At 39.2% G+C, this 22,347-nt stretch overlaps 1 protein-coding gene across 9 annotated transcripts in view; it reads right to left on the reverse strand.

Moving 5' to 3' along the window:
• Nucleotides 1–22,347, reverse strand: part of LOC128700650 (protein tramtrack, beta isoform) — a 598,972-nt gene that overhangs the window by 137,463 nt on the left and 439,162 nt on the right. For 2 of the 9 annotated variants that reach the window (XM_053793929.2, XM_070097006.1), the window contains exon 1: nucleotides 19,378–20,407. The exons of 3 other annotated variants lie outside the window; for them this stretch is intronic. Coding sequence is in view for 1 of the 6 variants with exons in the window: in XM_053793926.2 (XP_053649901.2) it covers nucleotides 19,378–19,453 (76 nt within the window). In the remaining 5 variants the exon portion in view is untranslated. Of the gene's footprint in view, nucleotides 1–19,377; nucleotides 20,410–22,347 lie in introns of those variants that run through there. 4 more of the 9 variants (XM_053793926.2, XM_070097007.1, XM_053793930.2 and 1 more) reach the window with 4 other exon arrangements.

Raw genomic sequence — 22,347 nt, forward strand, 5'->3', positions numbered from 1 at the left:
AATACAAATTTTGCATCAACAATGCAAAGTTTAATAAGTTTAATGATAGTAGGAACTGGCAATGGTAAATCATAGTTAATGAGTTCTTCAGATAAGAAACTTAATAAATCATCAACAGGAACTTTCGTAAACAAGGAAGTAACATCAAAACTAACCATGTTAAAATCATTTAAGTCAGTCAAGGAGCTTAATTTATCAACCAAGTCTATGTTGTTTTTAACATTGAAGTTAGAAATTTTGCCAACAATAGGGCTCAAAATATCAACAAGCCATTTGGATAATTTATATGAAACTGATCCTATGGAGCTAATAATTGGTCTGACTGGATTCCCTGGTTTGTGTGTTTTTATTAGTCCATATATGTAAGGTAAAGATGGATTAGTGGAAGTAAATTGTTTGACTAATTCATCTTTGCCTTTCAGTAGAAGTTTTATTGTTTTATTGAAATTGCTGTTAACGGTTTCTAGGGGATTTTTCCTAAGTTTAGAATAGGTTTCAGTATCATCTAAGAGATTATTCATTTTTTCTTGGTAATCATTTTCTTTCATAATTACTATTGCATTTATTTTGTCTGCTTTAGTAAGGCGCAAATTTTTATTGTTATTAAGTGTATCATAAGACTTAAACAATCTGTTTTCTCATCAATGTTTCTGAGAGCTTTACGAATTTGTAGTCCTGAGTTCATAGATGAGGAAATATCCAAAATTTATGAAATAGGTAATGATTTAAAATACCCAAGAAATGTAATTGATAAATCTTTTAAAGTTGCTAGAAACACTTTTTATAATCCAAAAAGGGGCAACCAGCCTTATTCAACTAAAAATATGTTGGTTCTCCCTTACCATGAAAACTTGGTTGATATGCCTTCTCTTCTTAAGACTTTTAATATTAAAGTTGTATTCAAAAATCTTGATACAGTAAAAAAACTTTTGATAAAGAATTCCCCCCAAAATGCTGATGGATGTGTCTATAAGATTCCTTGTAAAATTTGCGATAAAGTTTATTACGGTCAAACTGGTAAAAATCTCGAACTAAGATTAAAACAACATAAATATAGCATTAGAACTGGACAAGATTCCAATGCTCTTTTTATTCATGTAAGAGATTTTAACCATCCAATTGATTTTCAAAAAGTTGAGAAAGTAGTATCAAGCAAGTCCATGGTCGAAAGGAATATAATTGAATCTTGTTTCATAAAAAGCAGTTTTGACAATAATATGAATATTTCCTTTGGTTTATATAAATTAGATCCATTTATAATTAATAGAATTTGGGAAGAATTTAATAATACGCTGGACAAATAATTTTTAAATTTTCTTGGGTAGAATAGCTTGGGGGTGAGTTGTGCAAAGGACCTATCCAAGTTGGCTCGCCGCGTGTCACGTGTTTAACCGTTGTGGGATCTGATAGTGAGGTGCTGGCCGGACCCCTTATATAGCTTCCTTGGATACTTCACTTTCATAGTTCCTTGATAATGTGAGTAGTCACGAAAGCGCTTGGAATTTCTCTATTCTTTCAGAGTGGTTGTTTTGTGTGTGTGTGTGTGTGTGTGTGTGATATATATATATATATATATATATATATATATATATATATATATATATATATATATATATATATATATATATATATATATATATATATATAGCGAACGCCTTGCATAGCGAACAATCCGCATAGCGAACGCTTTGTTCGCTGAAATTTTGCCCCGCATAGTAGACAAAAACCCGCTCAGTGAACTTCGTCCGAGACGCGTCCAATGTGGGCCCTCAGCCAGCCTCACATGTGCCACCCGTCCCATTGTTTACCAGCTAGCCTCCGCGGTAACATTCAAGCATACACTCGGAATATTTCGTATTATTACAGTGTTTTCGGTGCTGTTTCTGGAAAATAAGTGACCATGGGCCCCAAGAAAGCTTCTAGTGCCAACCCTGTGGTAAAAAGGGTGAGAATTAAATTATCATGCAACTTGCAGTGGATGATAGGAACAGCTAACTTCTGACCTCGAGTTTGGATATTTCTTGGTCTCAAATGATGGACCAGAACAGTTTGTTTCATGGATTTTTACTAGATCTGCTTCAACTATTCAGACTCTAAACTATGACTAAGCATTCTTGGTCATACTTTATTGACTGAGAAATAGATTTTTTTTGTCACGATGGATTTAAAATGGAGGGCAAATGTCAAGCATGAGAGGCCTGAAGATGTTATTAATGAACAGAAAAAAAAGCTGCTTTAGTGGATAGAATACCTACAGTGGTTGTGTTGGACTCTGTTTAAACTGGATTTTGAGGACTTAAAAAGTGGCCAAATCACCAATTTCTAGGCATTTTATAGGGTAGTTCTGATACTTGAATGGGCTCTTTCTAGCTCTCAATCAATATTATGGAAGGCAAAACAGCCAAGAACTGGACCAATTTGAGTACTGGAATTAGCTAAAAATAGGCCTCAAAATAGGCAAAATTGTAGCTGTGGAAAGTGCTCCCTGACCTTCAATTTCACACCAGTATAGTAATTCCATAAGTTTTTCATCATATCTTGCAATTTTGGTGTCATTATCCTTCAAAAAAATTCTTTGTCTTTTTTTTAATTGTGACACTGAGAGGTCTTTTAATTTGAGGGTTGCAACAGTCAAGGGGTTAAGCTGAGGGACTGACCACCTCACATCAAAGCTGAGGGACTGACCACCTCACATCAAAGCTGAGGGACTGACCACCTCACATCAAAGCTGAGGGACTGACCACCTCACATCAAAGCTGAGGGACTGACCACCTCACATCAAAGCTGAGGGACTGACCACCTCACATCAAAGCTGAGGGACTGACCACCTCACATCAAAGCTGAGGGACTGACCACCTCACATCAAAGCTGAGGGACTGACCACCTCACATCAAAGCTGAGGGACTGACCACCTCACATCAAAGCTGAGGGACTGACCACCTCACATCAAAGCTGAGGGACTGACCACCTCACATCAAAGCTGAGGGACTGACCACCTCACATCAAAGCTGAGGGACTGACCACCTCACATCAAAGCTGAGGGACTGACCACCTCACATCAAAGCTGAGGGACTGACCACCTCACATCAAAGCTGAGGGACTGACCACCTCACATCAAAGCTGAGGGACTGACCACCTCACATCAAAGCTGAGGGACTGACCACCTCACATCAAAGCTGAGGGACTGACCACCTCACATCAAAGCTGAGGGACTGACCACCTCACATCAAAGCTGAGGGACTGGTCACCTCAAAATTTCTACTTCTACTGCATCACTATTACATTTGCGCATATTACAATAAAGAATCCTATTGCACAGACAAAAATACCTTAGCATTCATGCCCAAGATTTTTCAACATTTTACCAGAAGACATCAGAAACATGGCTGGTACAAGTGTAGAAGCCTTCAAGAGGAGACTGGACAAGTATCTTCACCAAGTGCCAGATCAGCCAGGCTGTGATGGATATGTGGAGCAGTGGACTTCCAGCAGCAACAATTTGGCTGACCAGGCAAGCACTAGAAGAGCCTGGCCCACAGCCAGGCTCTGGCGGTAGAGAGAGACTCGAAACTCATCAAAGGTAATAGATACTCAATTATGTTGCACGTCTTATTCTTCAACTCATCGGTATTGTAAAATATCAACAATATGATACCTGTTTAACAGAGCAACACTATGGTACTGTATCTCGGTACATGGAAAGTCTTCACTAATTTGCTAAACAACTGTTTAGCATGACCTACTACCACTAGTGGGCCCAGCTCACCTGTGATGTCAACTCCAGCTACTACACCAAACTTTCGTTCCAGTATAATGTCTGGCTACATGCCTCTGCCTTAGGCTGGAGGACTGACCACTTGATGAATAAAATGAACATGTACATCACTTGGGAATCTTTATTGCCAAAACATCTGCCTGCACAGCAGGTTGCTTCACTCGAATATAACACTGGAAAAAATTTGGAGTGATCAGTTCCGTGACCTAAAGCAGAGGCATATGACCAGAGTGAAAAGTGTAACATTCAGATGTCATTCATCACTTGAAAATTGGGATACAATCAATTTTGATCCAGGGAAAGGGAGAACAAGTAGAATTCCTTCAGTGGTCAGTCGTCACGTGAGGTCACAGACCCTGAGCTGCTTTGGGGATTAGCGTGGACGGTTACAAAGCATGGCTTGCTTCTGCAGTGTTTTAAAAATTGAGGTTGGGGAGTTGAAGGAGGAGGTCTTGCTTCTCCAGGAGGAGATTAGGAGGCTGAAGGTCCACCTCAATGGGTCTGGGAGAGAGTGTGAGGTGGCTGGAGTTGTGGGAAATGAGGCTTCTAGCAGTGAGGTGCAGTCTGTCTCTCGCTGTGAGGAGGCTGTAGTTGGGGAGGTAGCAACGGCTACCAGCAGTGAGGTGCAGCCCAGCACCTGCTACAAGTGGCGAGTGGTTCACAGTAATGGGAGGCGCATCAGAGTAAGGAAAGTTAAGAGTGAAGATCTGAAGGTAGGAAATCGCTTCTCTGTTCTTCAGGATGAATGTACTTCAGTGGCCAGTGAAGGTAAGGGTACTACTGCCCCTGCTAATGGAGGTAAGCACATTCTTGTGGTTGGTGACTCTCAGGTAAGATATATTGACCGTGCTTTTTGTAATAGGAATAAGAAGATGAGAGATAGAGTGTGCTTCCCTGGAGCTGGTGTTGAGGACATTGTCAACAGGCTGGATAATATCATGTCAGGTAATGAGAACAAGCCCATTATCTGTCTCAGTGCTGGTGGAAATGATATTGGGAAGGGTAGGAGAGAAGAGCTGCTAGATAAGTACAGGTCAGCTATAGATTTCATTAAGTCTAAGGGAGGGATCCCAATCATATGTAGCATCTTGCCTAGAAGGGGAGTAGGAAATGAATGGTTGTCTAGGGCAATTGGTGTAAATTGCTGGCTAGACAGATACTGCAAGGAACTTGCAATCCCATTCATTGACAACTGGAACAACTTCTATGGCAAACATGATATGTATGCAAGGGATGGGGTACATCTCTCTGGGGCAGGGGTGGTAGCACTTGCAGACTCGATTGAGAAGGCCATTGGTGAAATGCCTATGATTTTAAACTGATGGAAGATAGAGGTATGGGTGTGTGTGGGAAACAAGCAGGTTGCAACACTAGGGTTGGAAAGAGTAAATGTATAAAAGGCATTCAGCATGAAGTTATAAATAAAGACAATAGATCAGGTCAGCAAACAAAGGGGGACAGCAGAGGGCAGCAAGGGACTAGCTCCCTTAAGGTTTACTATACTAATAGCAGGAGTGTAAGAAATAAGATAGATGAGCTAAGATTAATTGCAAGTGCAGGAAACATAGATATTATTGCTATAACAGAGACCTGGCTCAATCTGAAAGATAGAGATGCCCTCTGAATGTCACATACAAGGCTATAAATTATTCCACACTGACAGGGTCAACAGGAAAGGTGGTGGAGTAGCGATGTATGTCAGAGACAATTTAAATTGTTGTGTTAGACAAGATATTAAATTAGAAGCGTCAGCCACTGAATCTGTTTGGTTACAGCTTCTCGAGGGCCGAGAAAAACTAATTTTGGGTGTGATTTACAGGGCCCCAAATCTTGATAGGGAGTGCAGTAAACTTCTATGGGACGAAATTCGTAAGGCATCTACATACGAAAATGTTGTGCTAATGGGAGATTTCAACTATAGACAGACAGACTGGAGCAATTTGACAGGAAATTTAGAGTCAGGTGACTTTCTTGATACGATCCAGGATTGTTTTTTAAAACAGTTTGTGACAGAGCCAACTAGGGGAAATAACCTCCTTGACTTGGTTCTTGCCAGTAGGGAAACACTAATTAATAATCTTGAGGTTAATGATGAGCTTGGGGAAAGTGATCACAAATCACTCAGTTTTAATATATCATGGAATTCCCCTAATAATGGCAATCAAGTATCCGTCCCTGACTTTCGCTTGGCTGATTTCATAGGACTGAAAAATTACTTAGGTGGGCTGAACTGGAATGACCTGACTAAGGGTCAGGTAGGTGGCGATGGTTGCCGATATGATGCTTTCCAGGGCATAGTTCTAGCTGCTCAGTCAAATTATGTTCCAAATAGGGAAATCAGATCAAACAAAAATGATCCTAAATGGATGAACAATAGATTAAAATATCTGATTGGTCAAAAGAGAGGCATATATAGGCAAATCAAAAGAGGAGAGGGGCAATTAAGAAATCAATATATTCAGTTAAAGAGAGAAATAAAAAAGGGAATTAGAAAAGCAAAAAGAGATTATGAGGTTAAAGTTGCAAGAGAATCGAAGACTAACCCAAAAGGATTCTTTCAGGTATACAGAAGTAAGATCAGGGACAAGATAGGCCCACTCAAAAGTTCCTCGGGTCAGCTCACTGACAGTGATAAGGAAATGTGTAGAATTTTTAACACATACTTCCTCTCAGTTTTTACACAGGAGGATACCAGCGATATTCCAGTAATGATAAATTATGTAGAACAGGACGATAATAAACTGTGCACGATTAGGGTCACAAGTGACATGGTCCTTAGGCAAATTGATAAATTAAAACCTAACAAATCCCCAGGCCCTGATGAACTGTATGCAAGGGTTCTAAAGGAATGTAAAGAGGAGCTTAGCACACCTTTGGCTAATCTTTTCAACATATCACTACGAACTGGCATGGTGCCAGATAAGTGGAAAATGGCAAATGTGATACCTATTTTCAAAACAGGTGACAGGTCCTTAGCTTCGAACTATAGACCAATAAGCCTAACCTCCATAGTGGGAAAATTTATGGAATCAATAATTGCCGAGGCAGTTCGTAGCCACCTTGAAAAGCATAAATTAATCAACGAATCTCAGCATGGTTTTACAAAGGGGCATTCCTGCCTTACGAATTTATTAACTTTTTTCACTAAGGTATTTGAGGAGGTAGATCATGGTAATGAATATGATATTGTGTATATGGACTTCAGTAAGGCTTTTGACAGGGTCCCACATCAGAGACTATTGAGGAAAATTAAGGCCCATGGAATAGGAGGAGAAATTTTTTCCTGGATAAAGGCATGGTTGACAAATAGGCAGCAGAGAGTTTGCATAAATGGGGAGAAATCAGAGTGGGGAAGCGTCACGAGCGGTGTTCCACAGGGGTCAGTGTTGGGCCCCCTGCTGTTCACAATCTACATAAACGACATAGATGAGGGCATAAAGAGCGACATCGGCAAGTTTGCCGATGACACCAAAATAGGCCGTCGAATTCATTCTGACGAGGACATTCGAGCACTCCAGGAAGATTTGAATAGACTGATGCAGTGGTCGGAGAAGTGGCAGATGCAGTTTAATATAGACAAATGCAAAGTTCTAAATGTTGGACAGGACAATAACCATGCCACATATAAACTAAATAATGTAGATCTTAATATTACGGATTGCGAAAAAGATTTAGGAGTTCTGGTTAGCAGTAATCTGAAACCAAGACAACAGTGCATAAGTGTTCGCAATAAAGCTAATAGAATCCTTGGCTTCATATCAAGAAGCATAAATAATAGGAGTCCTCAGGTTGTTCTTCAACTCTATACATCCTTGGTTAGGCCTCATTTAGATTATGCTGCACAGTTTTGGTCACCGTATTACAGAATGGATATAAATTCTCTGGAAAATGTACAAAGGAGGATGACAAAGTTGATCCCATGTATCAGAAACCTTCCCTATGAGGACAGACTAAGGGCCCTGAATCTGCACTCTCTAGAAAGACGTAGAATTAGGAGTGATATGATTGAGGTGTATAAATGGAAGACAGGAATAAATAAAGGGGATGTAAATAGTGTGCTGAAAATATCTAGCCTAGACAGGACTCGCAGCAATGGTTTTAAGTTGGAAAAATTCAGATTCAGGAAGGATATAGGAAAGTACTGGTTTGGTAATAGAGTTGTGGATGAGTGGAACAAACTCCCGAGTACAGTTATAGAGGCCAGAACGTTGTGTAGCTTTAAAAATAGGTTGGATAAATACATGAGTGGATGTGGGTGGGTGTGAGTTGGACCTGATAGCTTGAGCTACCAGGTCGGTTGCCGTGTTCCTCCCTTAAGTCAATGTGACCTGACCTGACTAGGTTGGGTGCATTGGCTTAAGCCGGTAGGAGACTTGGACCTGCCTCGCATGGGCCAGTAGGCCTTCTGCAGTGTTCCTTCGTTCTTATGTTCTTATATTGAGTCCCTCACTGAATCTTGGAACCTCCTTTGATAAGTGGGTGTTGCACAGGAAGAGTTTACATGACCTTATATACTGTAGCATTAGTGAGGTGCAGCAACTGAAGTTGACATCACAGGTGAGTGTGGGTCCACCAGTGGAAGTCATAATAAACAGTTGTTAGAAAGGGAGTTGAAAATGTCTTTCCTTGTACCAAGACACCATGGCTTCCTGTGTTTGACAAGTTTTATATTATTGATGGAATACAATACAGCCTCTCCTCACTTAGCGACGTATTCTTTTACCGACGACTCAGACTTACAACGGGCTCTCTGACCAGTATGCATACCTAAATAATGCATATTAGAGCTGATTTCCTCTATTCCGTTTATTACAATATACAATGCACTACTGTATAAACATTTAAAAATACATACACCAGAAATGTTATAAATGGTGCAAAGATGATATTAAAACAATATCAAAGATGGCTGACAAACCCACTACTATTATAGTATGCCACACACTTAGCGATGAATTCACTTACCAATGTGATCATAGGAATGAACCTCCATTGTTAAGTGAGGAGATGCTGTACTGTATTGTACCTACAAGTTGATGAATAAGACATGTGTAACACTTGTGTATCTTTATTGAAAAAATGTTTTGCCTGCTTTAGGCTGATATAGTACCTTTGAAGTTTCAAGAGTTTAACTACTCTCAGAGCCGGGCCACGGGCCAGGCTCTTCTAGTGCTTGCCTGATCAACCAGGCTGTTGCTGCTGGAGGCCTGTTGTCCCACATATCCATCACAGCCTGGTTGATCTGAGGGACTGACTACCATCTATCAAGGCTGAGGGACTGATCACTTTAAAATTACTTCTTGTACTGTCTTCAGGGTTATATTCGACTGTATTTGACTGAAGTAGCTTGATGTACAAGTGAAACATTTCATCAATTAAGATACCCATGTGTTCCTTTTTTTTCTTGTTGGAATTGTATACTATCAATAAAATGGTACTTGTCTTATACAGTAACACCATGGTATCTTAGTACAGGGAAGTCTTCTGCAGCTTCTTTGCTAAACATCTGCTCAGCATATCTATTTCCTGTAGTGGGCCACACTCACCTGTGACATAACTCCACCTTGTATTACTGTTGGTAGAATTACCAACAATATGTTAGGCAAAAGGACACAAAGTGTAACTAATGTGACAATGGAGAGTGAAACGTTGCCACAATAAAATGTCACATTAGTTGCACTTGTGTCCTTTTACTTAACATAACTCCAGCTGCTACAATTCACTTCTGTTTCAGGTCTGGCTGCATGCCTTTGCTTTAGGCTGAGAGACTGACCACCACCTATCATGGTTGAGAGACTGATCACCTCAAAACTACTTTTGCTACTTTATCTTTAATATTAAGCTGTATTCACCTTTACTCGACTGAAGAAACCTACTGTGCAGGATAAATATTTTACCAATAAGATACCTAAGTGTTGAATGTGTCTTATTAATCAACTTGTTAGTACTGTGTACCATCAAATATGAGACTATCAACAATCAAGACCGAGGGATTGAGCACCTCAAAATTACTTCTATTGTCTCCACTGGCGCATTCACCTGTATTCGACTGAAGAAGCTTGTTACACAGATGAAACATTTCAGCAATAAGACATACAAGGGTTGAACATGCAACTTATTCATCAGCAGCTCTAATTTGGACAACACAAATATTCTCCCCTACCCAGGCAATTTTAGGGCTTTCATTCTTCACGTCATATTTGAGGCAGTTAGGTTGCCTTTCCAACAATCTAACCTAACCTGACCTGTACGAGTAACCATACTGAAAAATACACGTGAAGAATACAGAGGGTTGGGATGGAGACAAATCCAAAGTGGTCCAATTATTCCAAAAGCTTTTGAGACCTAAAATTGCCTCATCATATGATGTAATAAACTGTTTTCATCAACAGGTGATGATGGCCAATGGCTATTAATAGATGATGTGATGAATGGCTGTGCAGCGATGAGACCAAAAAATAATCAACAAGTCATGAGACCAAAAAATTATCAACGGGTCATGTGAGGAATGACTATCAACAGATGAGACCATTAACTATCAAAAGTTAATGTTACTGACGACCTGCAATATAACTGTGACTGGTTTCAAGAGTTTTCCTTCTCAGCTTGATATGGGGACAGGCTTTTCTGTAGTGTTAACATAAAAAGGCACAATACCGTGACTGGAACGATACACAAATAACCCGCACATGGTCGAAGTCGGACTAAAACGTCGTCATAAGCTCCTCTCTTTTATGTGCGGGTCATTTGTATATTTTCTGTAGTGTCTCTTCACCTAGGCTGTTGGTGTTGGCAGCCCTATGGCCCACTTATCCATCACAGCCTGGCTGATCTGGCATTTGGCAGAAGGCATGATCCCATTTTCTCCTGAAGACTTCCACCCTTGTTTTAGCAGTAGTCCTGATGTACGCTGGTAACAAGGTGAATGAATAGTCATGGACTACCACCAGATGATGTGAACAATAGCTATCAAAGGGTGGTGTGATCAATAAGTATCAAAGAGTGATGTGACCAATGTCTATCAATGGATGATGCAACCAACAACAATCATGTGATGTAACCGATATCAACAGGTCATGTGGCCAATGACTATCAACAAGTCGTGACTAATGATTGTATGTGGGATGCAATCAATGAATTATCAACAGGGAATGTGAACAATCATTTTCAACATGTCTATGTGACCAATGATTAACAGGTCTTGTGACCAATGACCAACATGTGTGTCATGACCAACAGCTATAACAGGTTTTATGACCAATGACCATCAATATATAATGTGACCAATGATTATGATCACTGGTTTCAGCTGGCATTAAATAGTTTCTAACTAATTTTGGCACGCTGAATTCAAATCTGAAACTTAGTTTTACTCAACATGCGTGGTTTCTGTGAATTAGAACCCCACGAAGAAATACAAGGGGAACCTGACGATCAGACTGATGGCAGACTACTAATGGACACCGGTCCAGGAGAGCATTATTGAACAAGTGAAAAGGCGTGAAAACTGATGAAAATATATTTGTACGACTGTATGGACATTTAGATTTTGTTATACATACATACATATATATATATATATATATATATTATATGTTGTTTTACTTTGTATCATATTTTTGTGAATGTTTTGTCAATGTATTTTGTCTTTAAATAATATATATATATATATATATATATATATATATATATATATATATATATATATATTATTTTTTATTTTATTATCACACCGGCCGATTCCCACCAAGGCAGGGTGGCCCGAAAAAGAAAAACTTTCACCATCATTCACTCCATCACTGTCTTGCCAGAAGGGTGCTTTACACTACAGTTTTTAAACTGCAACATTAACACCCCTCCTTCAGAGTGCAGGCACTGTACTTCCCATCTCCAGGACTCAAGTCCGGCCTGCCGGTTTCCCTGAATCCCTTCATAAATGTTACTTTGCTCACACTCCAACAGCACGTCAAGTATTAAAAACCATTTGTCTCCATTCACTCCTATCAAACACGCTCACGCATGCCTGCTGGAAGTCCAAGCCCCTCGCACACAAAACCTCCTTTACCCCCTCCCTCCAACCCTTCCTAGGCCGACCCCTACCCCGCCTTCCTTCCACTACAGACTGATACACTCTTGAAGTCATTCTGTTTCGCTCCATTCTCTCTACATGTCCGAACCACCTCAACAACCCTTCCTCAGCCCTCTGGACAACAGTTTTGGTAATCCCGCACCTCCTCCTAACTTCCAAACTACGAATTCTCTGCATTATATTCACACCACACATTGCCCTCAGACATGACATCTCCACTGCCTCCAGCCTTCTCCTCGCTGCAACATTCATCACCCACGCTTCACACCCATATAAGAGCGTTGGTAAAACTATACTCTCATACATTCCCCTCTTTGCCTCCAAGGACAAAGTTCTTTGTCTCCACAGACTCCTAAGTGCACCACTCACTCTTTTTCCCTCATCAATTCTATGATTCACCTCATCTTTCATAGACCCATCTGCTGACACGTCCACTCCCAAATATCTGAATACGTTCACCTCCTCCATACTCTCTCCCTCCAATCTGATATTCAATCTTTCATCACCTAATCTTTTTGTTATCCTCATAACCTTACTCTTTCCTGTATTCACCTTTAATTTTCTTCTTTTGCACACCCTACCAAATTCATCCACCAATCTCTGCAACTTCTCTTCAGAATCTCCCAAGAGCACAGTGTCATCAGCAAAGAGCAGCTGTGACAACTCCCACTTTGTGTGTGATTCTTTATCTTTTAACTCCACGCCTCTTGCCAAGACCCTCGCATTTACTTCTCTTACAACCCCATCTATAAATATATTAAACAACCACGGTGACATCACACATCCTTGTCTAAGGCCTACTTTTACTGGGAAAAAATTTCCCTCTTTCCTACATACTCTAACTTGAGCCTCACTATCCTCGTAAAAACTCTTCACTGCTTTCAGTAACCTACCTCCTACACCATACACTTGCAACATCTGCCACATTGCCCCCCTATCCACCCTATCATACGCCTTTTCCAAATCCATAAATGCCACAAAGACCTCTTTAGCCTTATCTAAATACTGTTCACTTATATGTTTCACTGTAAACACCTGGTCCACACACCCCCTACCTTTCCTAAAGCCTCCTTGTTCATCTGCTATCCTATTCTCCGTCTTACTCTTAATTCTTTCAATTATAACTCTACCATACACTTTACCAGGTACACTCAACAGACTTATCCCCCTATAATTTTTGCACTCTCTTTTATCCCCTTTGCCTTTATACAAAGGAACTATGCATGCTCTCTGCCAATCCCTAGGTACCTTACCTTCTTCCATACATTTATTAAATAATTGCACCAACCACTCCAAAACTATATCCCCACCTGCTTTTAACATTTCTATCTTTATCCCATCAATCCCGGCTGCCTTACCCCCTTTCATTTTACCTACTGCCTCACGAACTTCCCCCACACTCACAACTGGCTCTTCCTCACTCCTACAAGATGTTATTCCTCCTTGCCCTATACACGAAATCACAGCTTCCCTATCTTCATCAACATTTAACAATTCCTCAAAATATTCCTTCCATCTTCCCAATACCTCTAACTCTCCATTTAATAACTCTCCTCTCCTATTTTTAACTGACAAATCCATTTGTTCTCTAGGCTTTCTTAACTTGTTAATCTCACTCCAAAACTTTTTCTTATTTTCAACAAAATTTGTTGATAACATCTCACCCACTCTCTCATTTGCTCTCTTTTTACATTGCTTCACCACTCTCTTAACTTCTCTCTTTTTCTCCATATACTCTTCCCTCCTTGCATCACTTCTACTTTGTAAAAACTTCTCATATGCTAACTTTTTCTCCCTTACTACTCTCTTTACATCATCATTCCACCAATCGCTCCTCTTCCCTCCTGCACCCACTTTCCTGTAACCACAAACTTCTGCTGAACACTCTAACACTACATTTTTAAACCTACCCCATACCTCTTCGACCCCATTGCCTATGCTCTCATTAGCCCATCTATCCTCCAATAGCTGTTTATATCTTACCCTAACTGCCTCCTCTTTTAGTTTATAAACCTTCACCTCTCTCTTCCCTGATGCTTCTATTCTCCTTGTATCCCATCTACCTTTTACTCTCAGTGTAGCTACAACTAGAAAGTGATCTGATATATCTGTGGCCCCTCTATAAACATGTACATCCTGAAGTCTACTCAACAGTCTTTTATCTACCAATACATAATCCAACAAACTACTGTCATTTCGCCCTACATCATATCGTGTATACTTATTTATCCTCTTTTTCTTAAAATATGTATTACCTATAACTAAACCCCTTTCTATACAAAGTTCAATCAAAGGGCTCCCATTATCATTTACACCTGGCACCCCAAACTTACCTACCACACCCTCTCTAAAAGTTTCTCCTACTTTAGCATTCAAGTCCCCTACCACAATTACTCTCTCACTTGGTTCAAAGGCTCCTATACATTCACTTAACATCTCCCAAAATCTCTCTCTCTCCTCTGCATTCCTCTCTTCTCCAGGTGCATACACGCTTATTATGACCCACTTCTCGCATCCAACCTTTACTTTAATCCACATAATTCTTGAATTTACACATTCATATTCTCTTTTCTCCTTCCATAACTGATCATTTAACATTACTGCTACCCCTTCCTTTGCTCTAACTCTCTCAGATACTCCAGATTTAATCCCATTTATTTCCCCCCACTGAAACTCTCCTACCCCCTTCAGCTTTGTTTCGCTTAGGGCCAGGACATCCAACTTCTTTTCATTCATAACATCAGCAATCATCTGTTTCTTGTCATCCGCACTACATCCACGCACATTTAAGCAACCCAGTTTTATAAAGTTTTTCTTCTTCTCTTTTTTAGTAATTGTATACAGGAGAAGGGGTTACTAGCCCATTGCTCCCGGCATTTTAGTCGCCTCATACGACACGCATGGCTTACGGAGGAAAGATTCTTTTCCACTTCCCCATGGACAATAGAAGAAATAAAAAAGAACAAGAGCTATTTAGAAAAAGGAGAAAAACCTAGATGTATGTATATATATATATGCATGTGCGTGTCTGTGAAGTGTGACCAAAGTGTAAGTAGGAGTAGCAAGATATCCCTGTTATCTTAGCGTGTTTATGAGACAGAAAAAGAAACCAGCAATCCTACCATCATGCAAAACAGTTACAGGTTTTTGTTTCACAGTCATCTGGCAGGACGGTAGTACTTCCCTGGGTGGTTGCTGTCTACCAACCTACTACCTGTATATATATATATATATATATATATATATATATATATATATATATATAATATAGGGGGTGGTAGGAGAAAATTCTCAAACAGCTTCAGGGAGAATCTTGAGTTTTCCCTGAAGCAAGTTTATTCTTTTCTCTGAGGATGAGGGTCCCTACAACAGTTCCTATTATATATATATATATATATATATATATATATATATATATATATATATATATATATATATATATATATATATATATATATATATATATATATATATATATATATAATATATATATATATATATATATATATATATATATATATATATTATATAAATATATATATATTATATAAATATATATATATTATATATATATTATATATATATTATATATATATTATATATATTATATATATATGACATATATATATTATATATATATTATATATATATATATTATATATTACATATATATTATATATATATATTACATATATATATTATATATATATATTACATATATATATTATATATATATATTACATATATATATTATATATATATATTACATATATATATTATATATATATATATATATATATGTCGTGCCGAATAGGCAGAACTTGTGATCTTGGCTTAAATAGCAACGCTCATCTTGCCATATAGGACAAGTGAAAATTTGTTTATGCAATAATTTCGCCAAAATCATTCTGAACCTAACGAAAAAAATATATTTCACTGTGTTTGTTTAGTATTAAATTACTGTAAACAAAACTAAAATATATTAAGTTGGGTTAGGCTAAAATAAATTGCGCTTGTTATAATAAGGTTAGGTAAGTTTTCTAAGTTCCTTTTGGTGCAAAATTATAAATTTTTTCATCAACATTAATGAAAAAAATATATCTTCAAACGTATAAGAGAAAATTTTAGAAAGGACTGAATTTTAAATGAGTTCTTGCTAATTGACCAGTTTTACATATTCGGCACGACATTTTATATATATATATATATATATATATATATATATATATATATATATATATATATATATATATATATATATATATATATATATATATATATATATATATAAATGAATTCACGTTAAAAATTACAAGTTTTTGTACTTGCATGCACCATACTTGATATCTATGCATAATACCTGTGATTGTTAAGTGACACATATACTGTGATACCCCAACCTTAAATAACCAAAATATTGATCACAAAATTAAAAAAAAAAAAACTTAGGTGAGGTGATACACTCAAGTTCATATTCGTGATTAGGCATCAAAAAGCTTCAAACAACCTATTTGGTTTTTGAACTGGATAAAAATGTTAAATTTTGTTGGCTAGTGTTAACAAGGCACATGACCATTGACGATTACAAGTGTTGTGGCCAACTATTAACAAGTGTTGTCAACATCGACTATCATGTGATAAAATATATACTAGTTAAGACTGGAATGGACTTCTATACATCAAGGCTATTAATAACACATTATAGACAATCACAAGATAGTACAGTACAAAATTAAAGAAGTTGCAGAAAGTGAGGAAAGTGACACTTATATATCAGCTATAACAATGTTGAACTAGTAAGAAATGCCTGGGTACAAATTACTGAATGTTCTAGAATGTAGTAGCTAATAATAATATTTGTGAGCATTTACTGGGAGTTGTATTCCTATTTAAGCTTTTAGAGTGAGTTTATGAATAAGACATCTGCAACACTTGAGTATTTATCAAAATATTGATACCCAAGTGTTTGTTGCATGTCGTATTCATCAATATCTCGGCATTGTACACAATGCTCTCATATTGAGAGTTGTCTTGCTAATTACAGTTTTTCAATTTCGTATTACCCCAATTATTACTATTTGCTGAATGGTAATATGGTAAATATACCTAATAAGATATACAGTAAAATGTAATGTCCCTAAAGGAAATGTGTCATCGTGTTTGGCTAGGGTGGGCTTATCCTAGGTTTAAAATTTATTACATGTCACCGTCGTATGCCTATAATAATGTTCTCATGTAATCATTATGGATGGTTAAAAATATACATTCATAAAACCATCTGTAAATTCGAGTTAAATAATGTTACATAAGAACATAAGAAGATATTATTCCCAATATCAACATTAATTGTGACAAATGAATATTAACAGGTGTTATACCCAATGAATGAATATCAAGTGTTATGCCTGATGAAGATCAACAGGTAATGTGCCCAATATTAACAGGTCGTGTGCCTAATATCAACATGTATTGTGCCCAAAAATATCAACGTGCCGTGCCCATTAAATATCAATAGGTGTTGTGCCCAGTGAATATCAACATGTGCCAATTAAATATCAATTTGATAAGTGTTATACCCAATGACTATCAACAGGTGTTGTGTCCAATTACCATCAACAGGTATTGTGCCCAATGACTACCAACAGGTGTTGTGCCCCATGACTATCAACAGGTGTTGTGCTCAATATCAACAGGTGTTATACCCAATGACTATCAACAGGTGTCGTGCCCAATATCAGCATCTATTGTGCCCAATGATTATTAATAGTTGTGGTGCCCAATATCAACATGTGTAATGGCTAACATCAACAGGTGTTATGCACGCTTATTAGCAACAGCTGTGACTAATGACTATCAACAGGTGTTGTGACCAATGGCTATCGGCAGTTGTGCCAAACAGCTATTGACAATTCTTGCGACCAGCAGATATCAACAGTTGTGACCAATAGCAATCAACAGTTGTGACAAATAGCTATCAACAGCTGTGGCAAATTACTGTGAATTACTGTTACCAAGGACTATCAATTGTGACCAGTGACTTATCAGTTGCTGTAATCAATGATTACCAACAGATGTTATAGCTAACTAATGTATCAACAGGTTATGTGGTTAACTAACGTATCGACAGGTAATATGGCTAACTAATGTACCAAAAGGTTACGTGGTGTATCAACAGGTGTTGTGACTAACGTATCAACAGGTGTTGTAGCTAACGTATCAACAGGTGTTGTAGCTAACGTATCAACAGGTGTTGTAGCTAACGTATCAACAGGTGTTGTAGCTAACGTATCAACAGGTGTTGTAGCTAACGTATCAACAGGTGTTGTAGCTAACGTATCAACAGGTGTTGTAGCTAACGTATCAACAGGTGTTGTAGCTAACGTATCAACAGGTGTTGTAGCTAACGTATCAACAGGTGTTGTAGCTAACGTGTCACTAGTGATGTGACCGGCCTAGCAACAACAGGGTATGTTTTCAATAACAGATGATGGCATCAACAATTTTTTTCTATCAGTGGTGCAAAAATAACTTCGTACAGTGATGACCAACTTTTTTTTTTTGCAGTGATGCGAACAATGTATTTTTGAAGTTATGTGAAAAATATTTGTAATGTGACCCACATTTCAATATAACAATACTACGTTTCTGCCTTAAATGTGAAAAAATTTCTATACTGAACAATAATTTTATATTAATAAAATAATAAATAAAATAATAAAATAATAAATAAAACAATAAAAACTGAATAATTGTATCTCATAAATGTTTCTCATTATTGTATCTCATAAATGTCTAACCTGTGACCCAAACTTTATTTTTTAATTACATTACCAAACAGAATACTCCATTCTACTGAATGCACAGTAAATGACCATATGACCTGCCTTTGTAATACTCATTTGTGCTAAATTGTTATCTGTTTACAATAATGTTTTTACCACTGAATATATCATTGCTTAGTTAATCTTAAGCCTGCCCATAATGCTCTGCATACAAGGGGCTTTGGCATGTTGCACTTTAATAACTGTATTCCTTCGTACTTCTCTGCATCATGTTCAAATTAATAAATAAAATAAATAAATAAATAAATAAATTTCTACATGAGCAACAATTTTTTGTCATGTGGCAACGTTTGTAGCAAGAGGTTATGTAACTAAATTTTGGATCAGTAACTGATGCGACCAGCTTTGGATCAACAGGTGATGCGATCAACAGGTGATGTGACCAACAACTTTGTAACTACCGGCAATTTAGCGAAGTTTTACTTCATCAGTTTATTTGACGAAATTACACGGACAACTATGTAATCCTTTGTAATAGAGGGATGGTATGTTTCATTAAACTTTAACAACTACTATATAATTTAATGTTAACAGAATCAAATTGTAAACAGCACATCTTTTGCTATTATAAATTGTTCTGAAATATCGCTTAAAAACCTGTCATTGAGGTAATAGTCATGTACAAAAAGGTTGAAATACAATAAATTTAGTAACATATATCATCAATTTACGTTCATATGCAGGGTTGCTACGTCGGTGAAGAAGTGGAGGAGTGAGGGGGTCTGGTTGTTGCGGAGTGGTAGCCATGTGGGGGGAGGTGGTGGGAATAACTCCCCTATCTGGGACCAGCAGTCCTGTCCCTGCCACTCCCCACCAGACCAGCCTCCCGACTCACCCGTCACTACCACCCAAGGCCCACTCCTCAACCCTTCCCTTGTTCAATCCTATCCTGCTCTTCCACTCTCCCTCCTCACACTCACTCATTCAGACACACAGTTAAACAATCACAGTACGTAAAACACATGATACACCTTCACTTGAGAGTTACTGCTTGTAGTGTCAACCACCATATCACCACCACCATGTCCATCTATGCCTTTGTCACAAATAACACATTGTTAAGTTTCATCACTGTAATGTGTTCACATTAGTATTTAGAAATACACTGACCACTTTTTTCAAAACATTTTAAACACAATCGTTCAATGTGTGATGATGAACTGTGGAGTATATGGGTGGCGATGGGCCTGCTGATTGGCTAGTGTAAGCAGGCCTGGTGGGCAGTGCCCCTTGCTAAAGAGAGGAGTTGAAGCCATGGTGCGGCAATACTGTAGAGGATGATGTGGGGGTATAAAGCGAGGAGGAGGAGGGAGAGCGGCGGCGGCCTCCAGCCAGCTAGACGGACACACGCTCACTAGTGTAGGCAGAGACTTAGCGGGTGGTAGCAGTGGCGACGGCACAAGGGAACGAGGCGGCCCTACCTCCACACGGCTGGGCGGCGCACCTCACACTGCCCTCTCCCGCGTACGAACGCTACACCGACCTACCTACACTGTAGGCCCGCCACGCGCGCCTCTGCCAGGACACTACCCCACGCACGCACCCACACATGCAACACTCAACACAACCAACCTTACATAAAATTCTACTCAAGTTCATCATAGATGATCCGAAGTGTTCAGTGAGGGTTCAAAAATGAGAGTAATAGGATAAAAAGTTTTAGTCTTGCAGGTCCAATGATTTAAGTGAGAAGGCGGGGTACACTGCCGCCTTATCTTGCTGGCCAACCACCACTCGACCGGCACCCTACAGGGATCTACCCAAGGACAAACTCCACCTTAATCAACACGCCAACCCAACACCCTGACAAAATTATGATCCATAGGCCCTTACTGGAGTGGAAGACAGGAGTGAGAAAAGTAGGGGGTGCCACAATTAACGACACTGCATCTGAAGTCAACGACTCTGACCTTCTGCTAACGAACTTATAAATATTGCTGAAACAAAGGCAGAAGGCTTCAAGAGGAAACTGGAAAAGTATTTGCCGGATCAGCCAGGGTGTGACTGCCATTTAGGCCTGCAGGCCAGGGGAAGTAATAGTTTAGCTGATCAAGCGGTTACTGGAGAAGTCTGACCCAAGAAAGGCAAACGAAAATATTATTATAGAAACCAGTGAGAGGTCGAGGTGTGGTAAGGGGGAGGCATAGGAGGACCAATAACAAGTAGGGCGCACAAAGATAGCTATGGGAGGGAGAGCAGGCGCGAGTAGGGTGTAAAGAGAGCGCGGGTAGAAAGAGAGGGAGGCAGGCAGTCTTGGTCCGCTGAGGTGGCTCCCTCGCAACATCTTGCAACCACGCCGGCCTACCCCCCAGGCAACCACCACCCAACACACTTTCAAATGGCTTCGTTCACCTCGTGTAATGCTTCGCCCACCCACATACTACTACGCTGGTGAGTGAGGGAGTGCGAGCTGCTGGTGTTCTTGTGCTAGTATGGGCCTGAGAATGCAAGAACAACCTCAGTGTGTGGAGGGAGGCCACCTGCACCCACCCCCACCCCCCAACGATCACTTCCCCGCCACCCTAACAAAGACTAACAAAAAGTAACGGCTCCAAAAAGCTGTGAGCCAAGCCTGAGGTCACCCTCTCTGTCTCCTTAGGTCTCTTAACCCCTTTACTTTACTCTACTAGAATTTCTGCCACGTGTCTAGGCCCGACCCTCATGCCAAGGTGCGCTGCCTTGTTTAGGTTCGTCTCCAACACCAAGGTCCGCCGCCTCTATTATAATAATAACAATAATAATGATAATTACTTCGTGCAAAACAAACAATTAGTTTAAATGATTTAATACAATAGTAGACACAAAAGAAAGCTATTAATTATGCAATGCATATCAGGCAAGACCCGCCCCCTGTGCCTATGACAAGGCCCGCCCCAATGCCAAGGCCCATCCCTATGCCAAGTTCCGTCCCCTATGCCAAGTTCCGCCCCCCCCCCCAATGTGCCTAGAAAACGTGGCTCAGCCCAGCAATTCAACACATCCAAGTGCCAAACCACACTGCTATTAGCCGCATCACTGCACAAGACACAATACACCACATCTTACCTACCAACACTTACACATTTTTCATTTTAGATTTGGTCCCGAAGGTCAGGTTTATTGGGCAGTGCCACTCAGCCACTGAATGAATATACTACCATAAAGATTGTACAATGTACTAGGATAATAGACAGAAGCCACTCAAGATTTGCAGTTTGGCAGGATTGTTGGTTTTTACTCTGCCTGACTTACGTATGCTGGGAGGCAGTCGAGCAGTCTTGGGCTCCTGACACTTATTGTGGTGTCTCTCAGTGTACTCGTGGCACCCTTGCTTTTTATTGGGAGGATGTTGCACTGTCTGCCTGTCTTTTGCTTTCATAGGGAGTGATTTTCGTGTGCAAGTTTGGTACTAATCCTTCTAGGATTTTCCAAGTGTATATTATCATGTATCTCTCTCGTCTGCGTTCCAAGGAATACAAATCAAGGGACTTCAACCGTTCCCAGTAATTTAGGTGTCTTATCGTACTTATGTATGCCTTGTAAGTTCTTTGTACACTCTCCAGGTCAGCAATTTCGCATGCCTTGAAGAGGACAGTTAGTGTACAGCAGCATTCCAGCCTAGAGAGAACAAGCGATTTGAAGAGAATCATCATGGGCTTGGC

The sequence above is a fragment of the Cherax quadricarinatus genome, chromosome 56, assembly GCF_038502225.1.
Source record: "Cherax quadricarinatus isolate ZL_2023a chromosome 56, ASM3850222v1, whole genome shotgun sequence".
NCBI lineage: Eukaryota > Metazoa > Arthropoda > Malacostraca > Decapoda > Parastacidae > Cherax > Cherax quadricarinatus.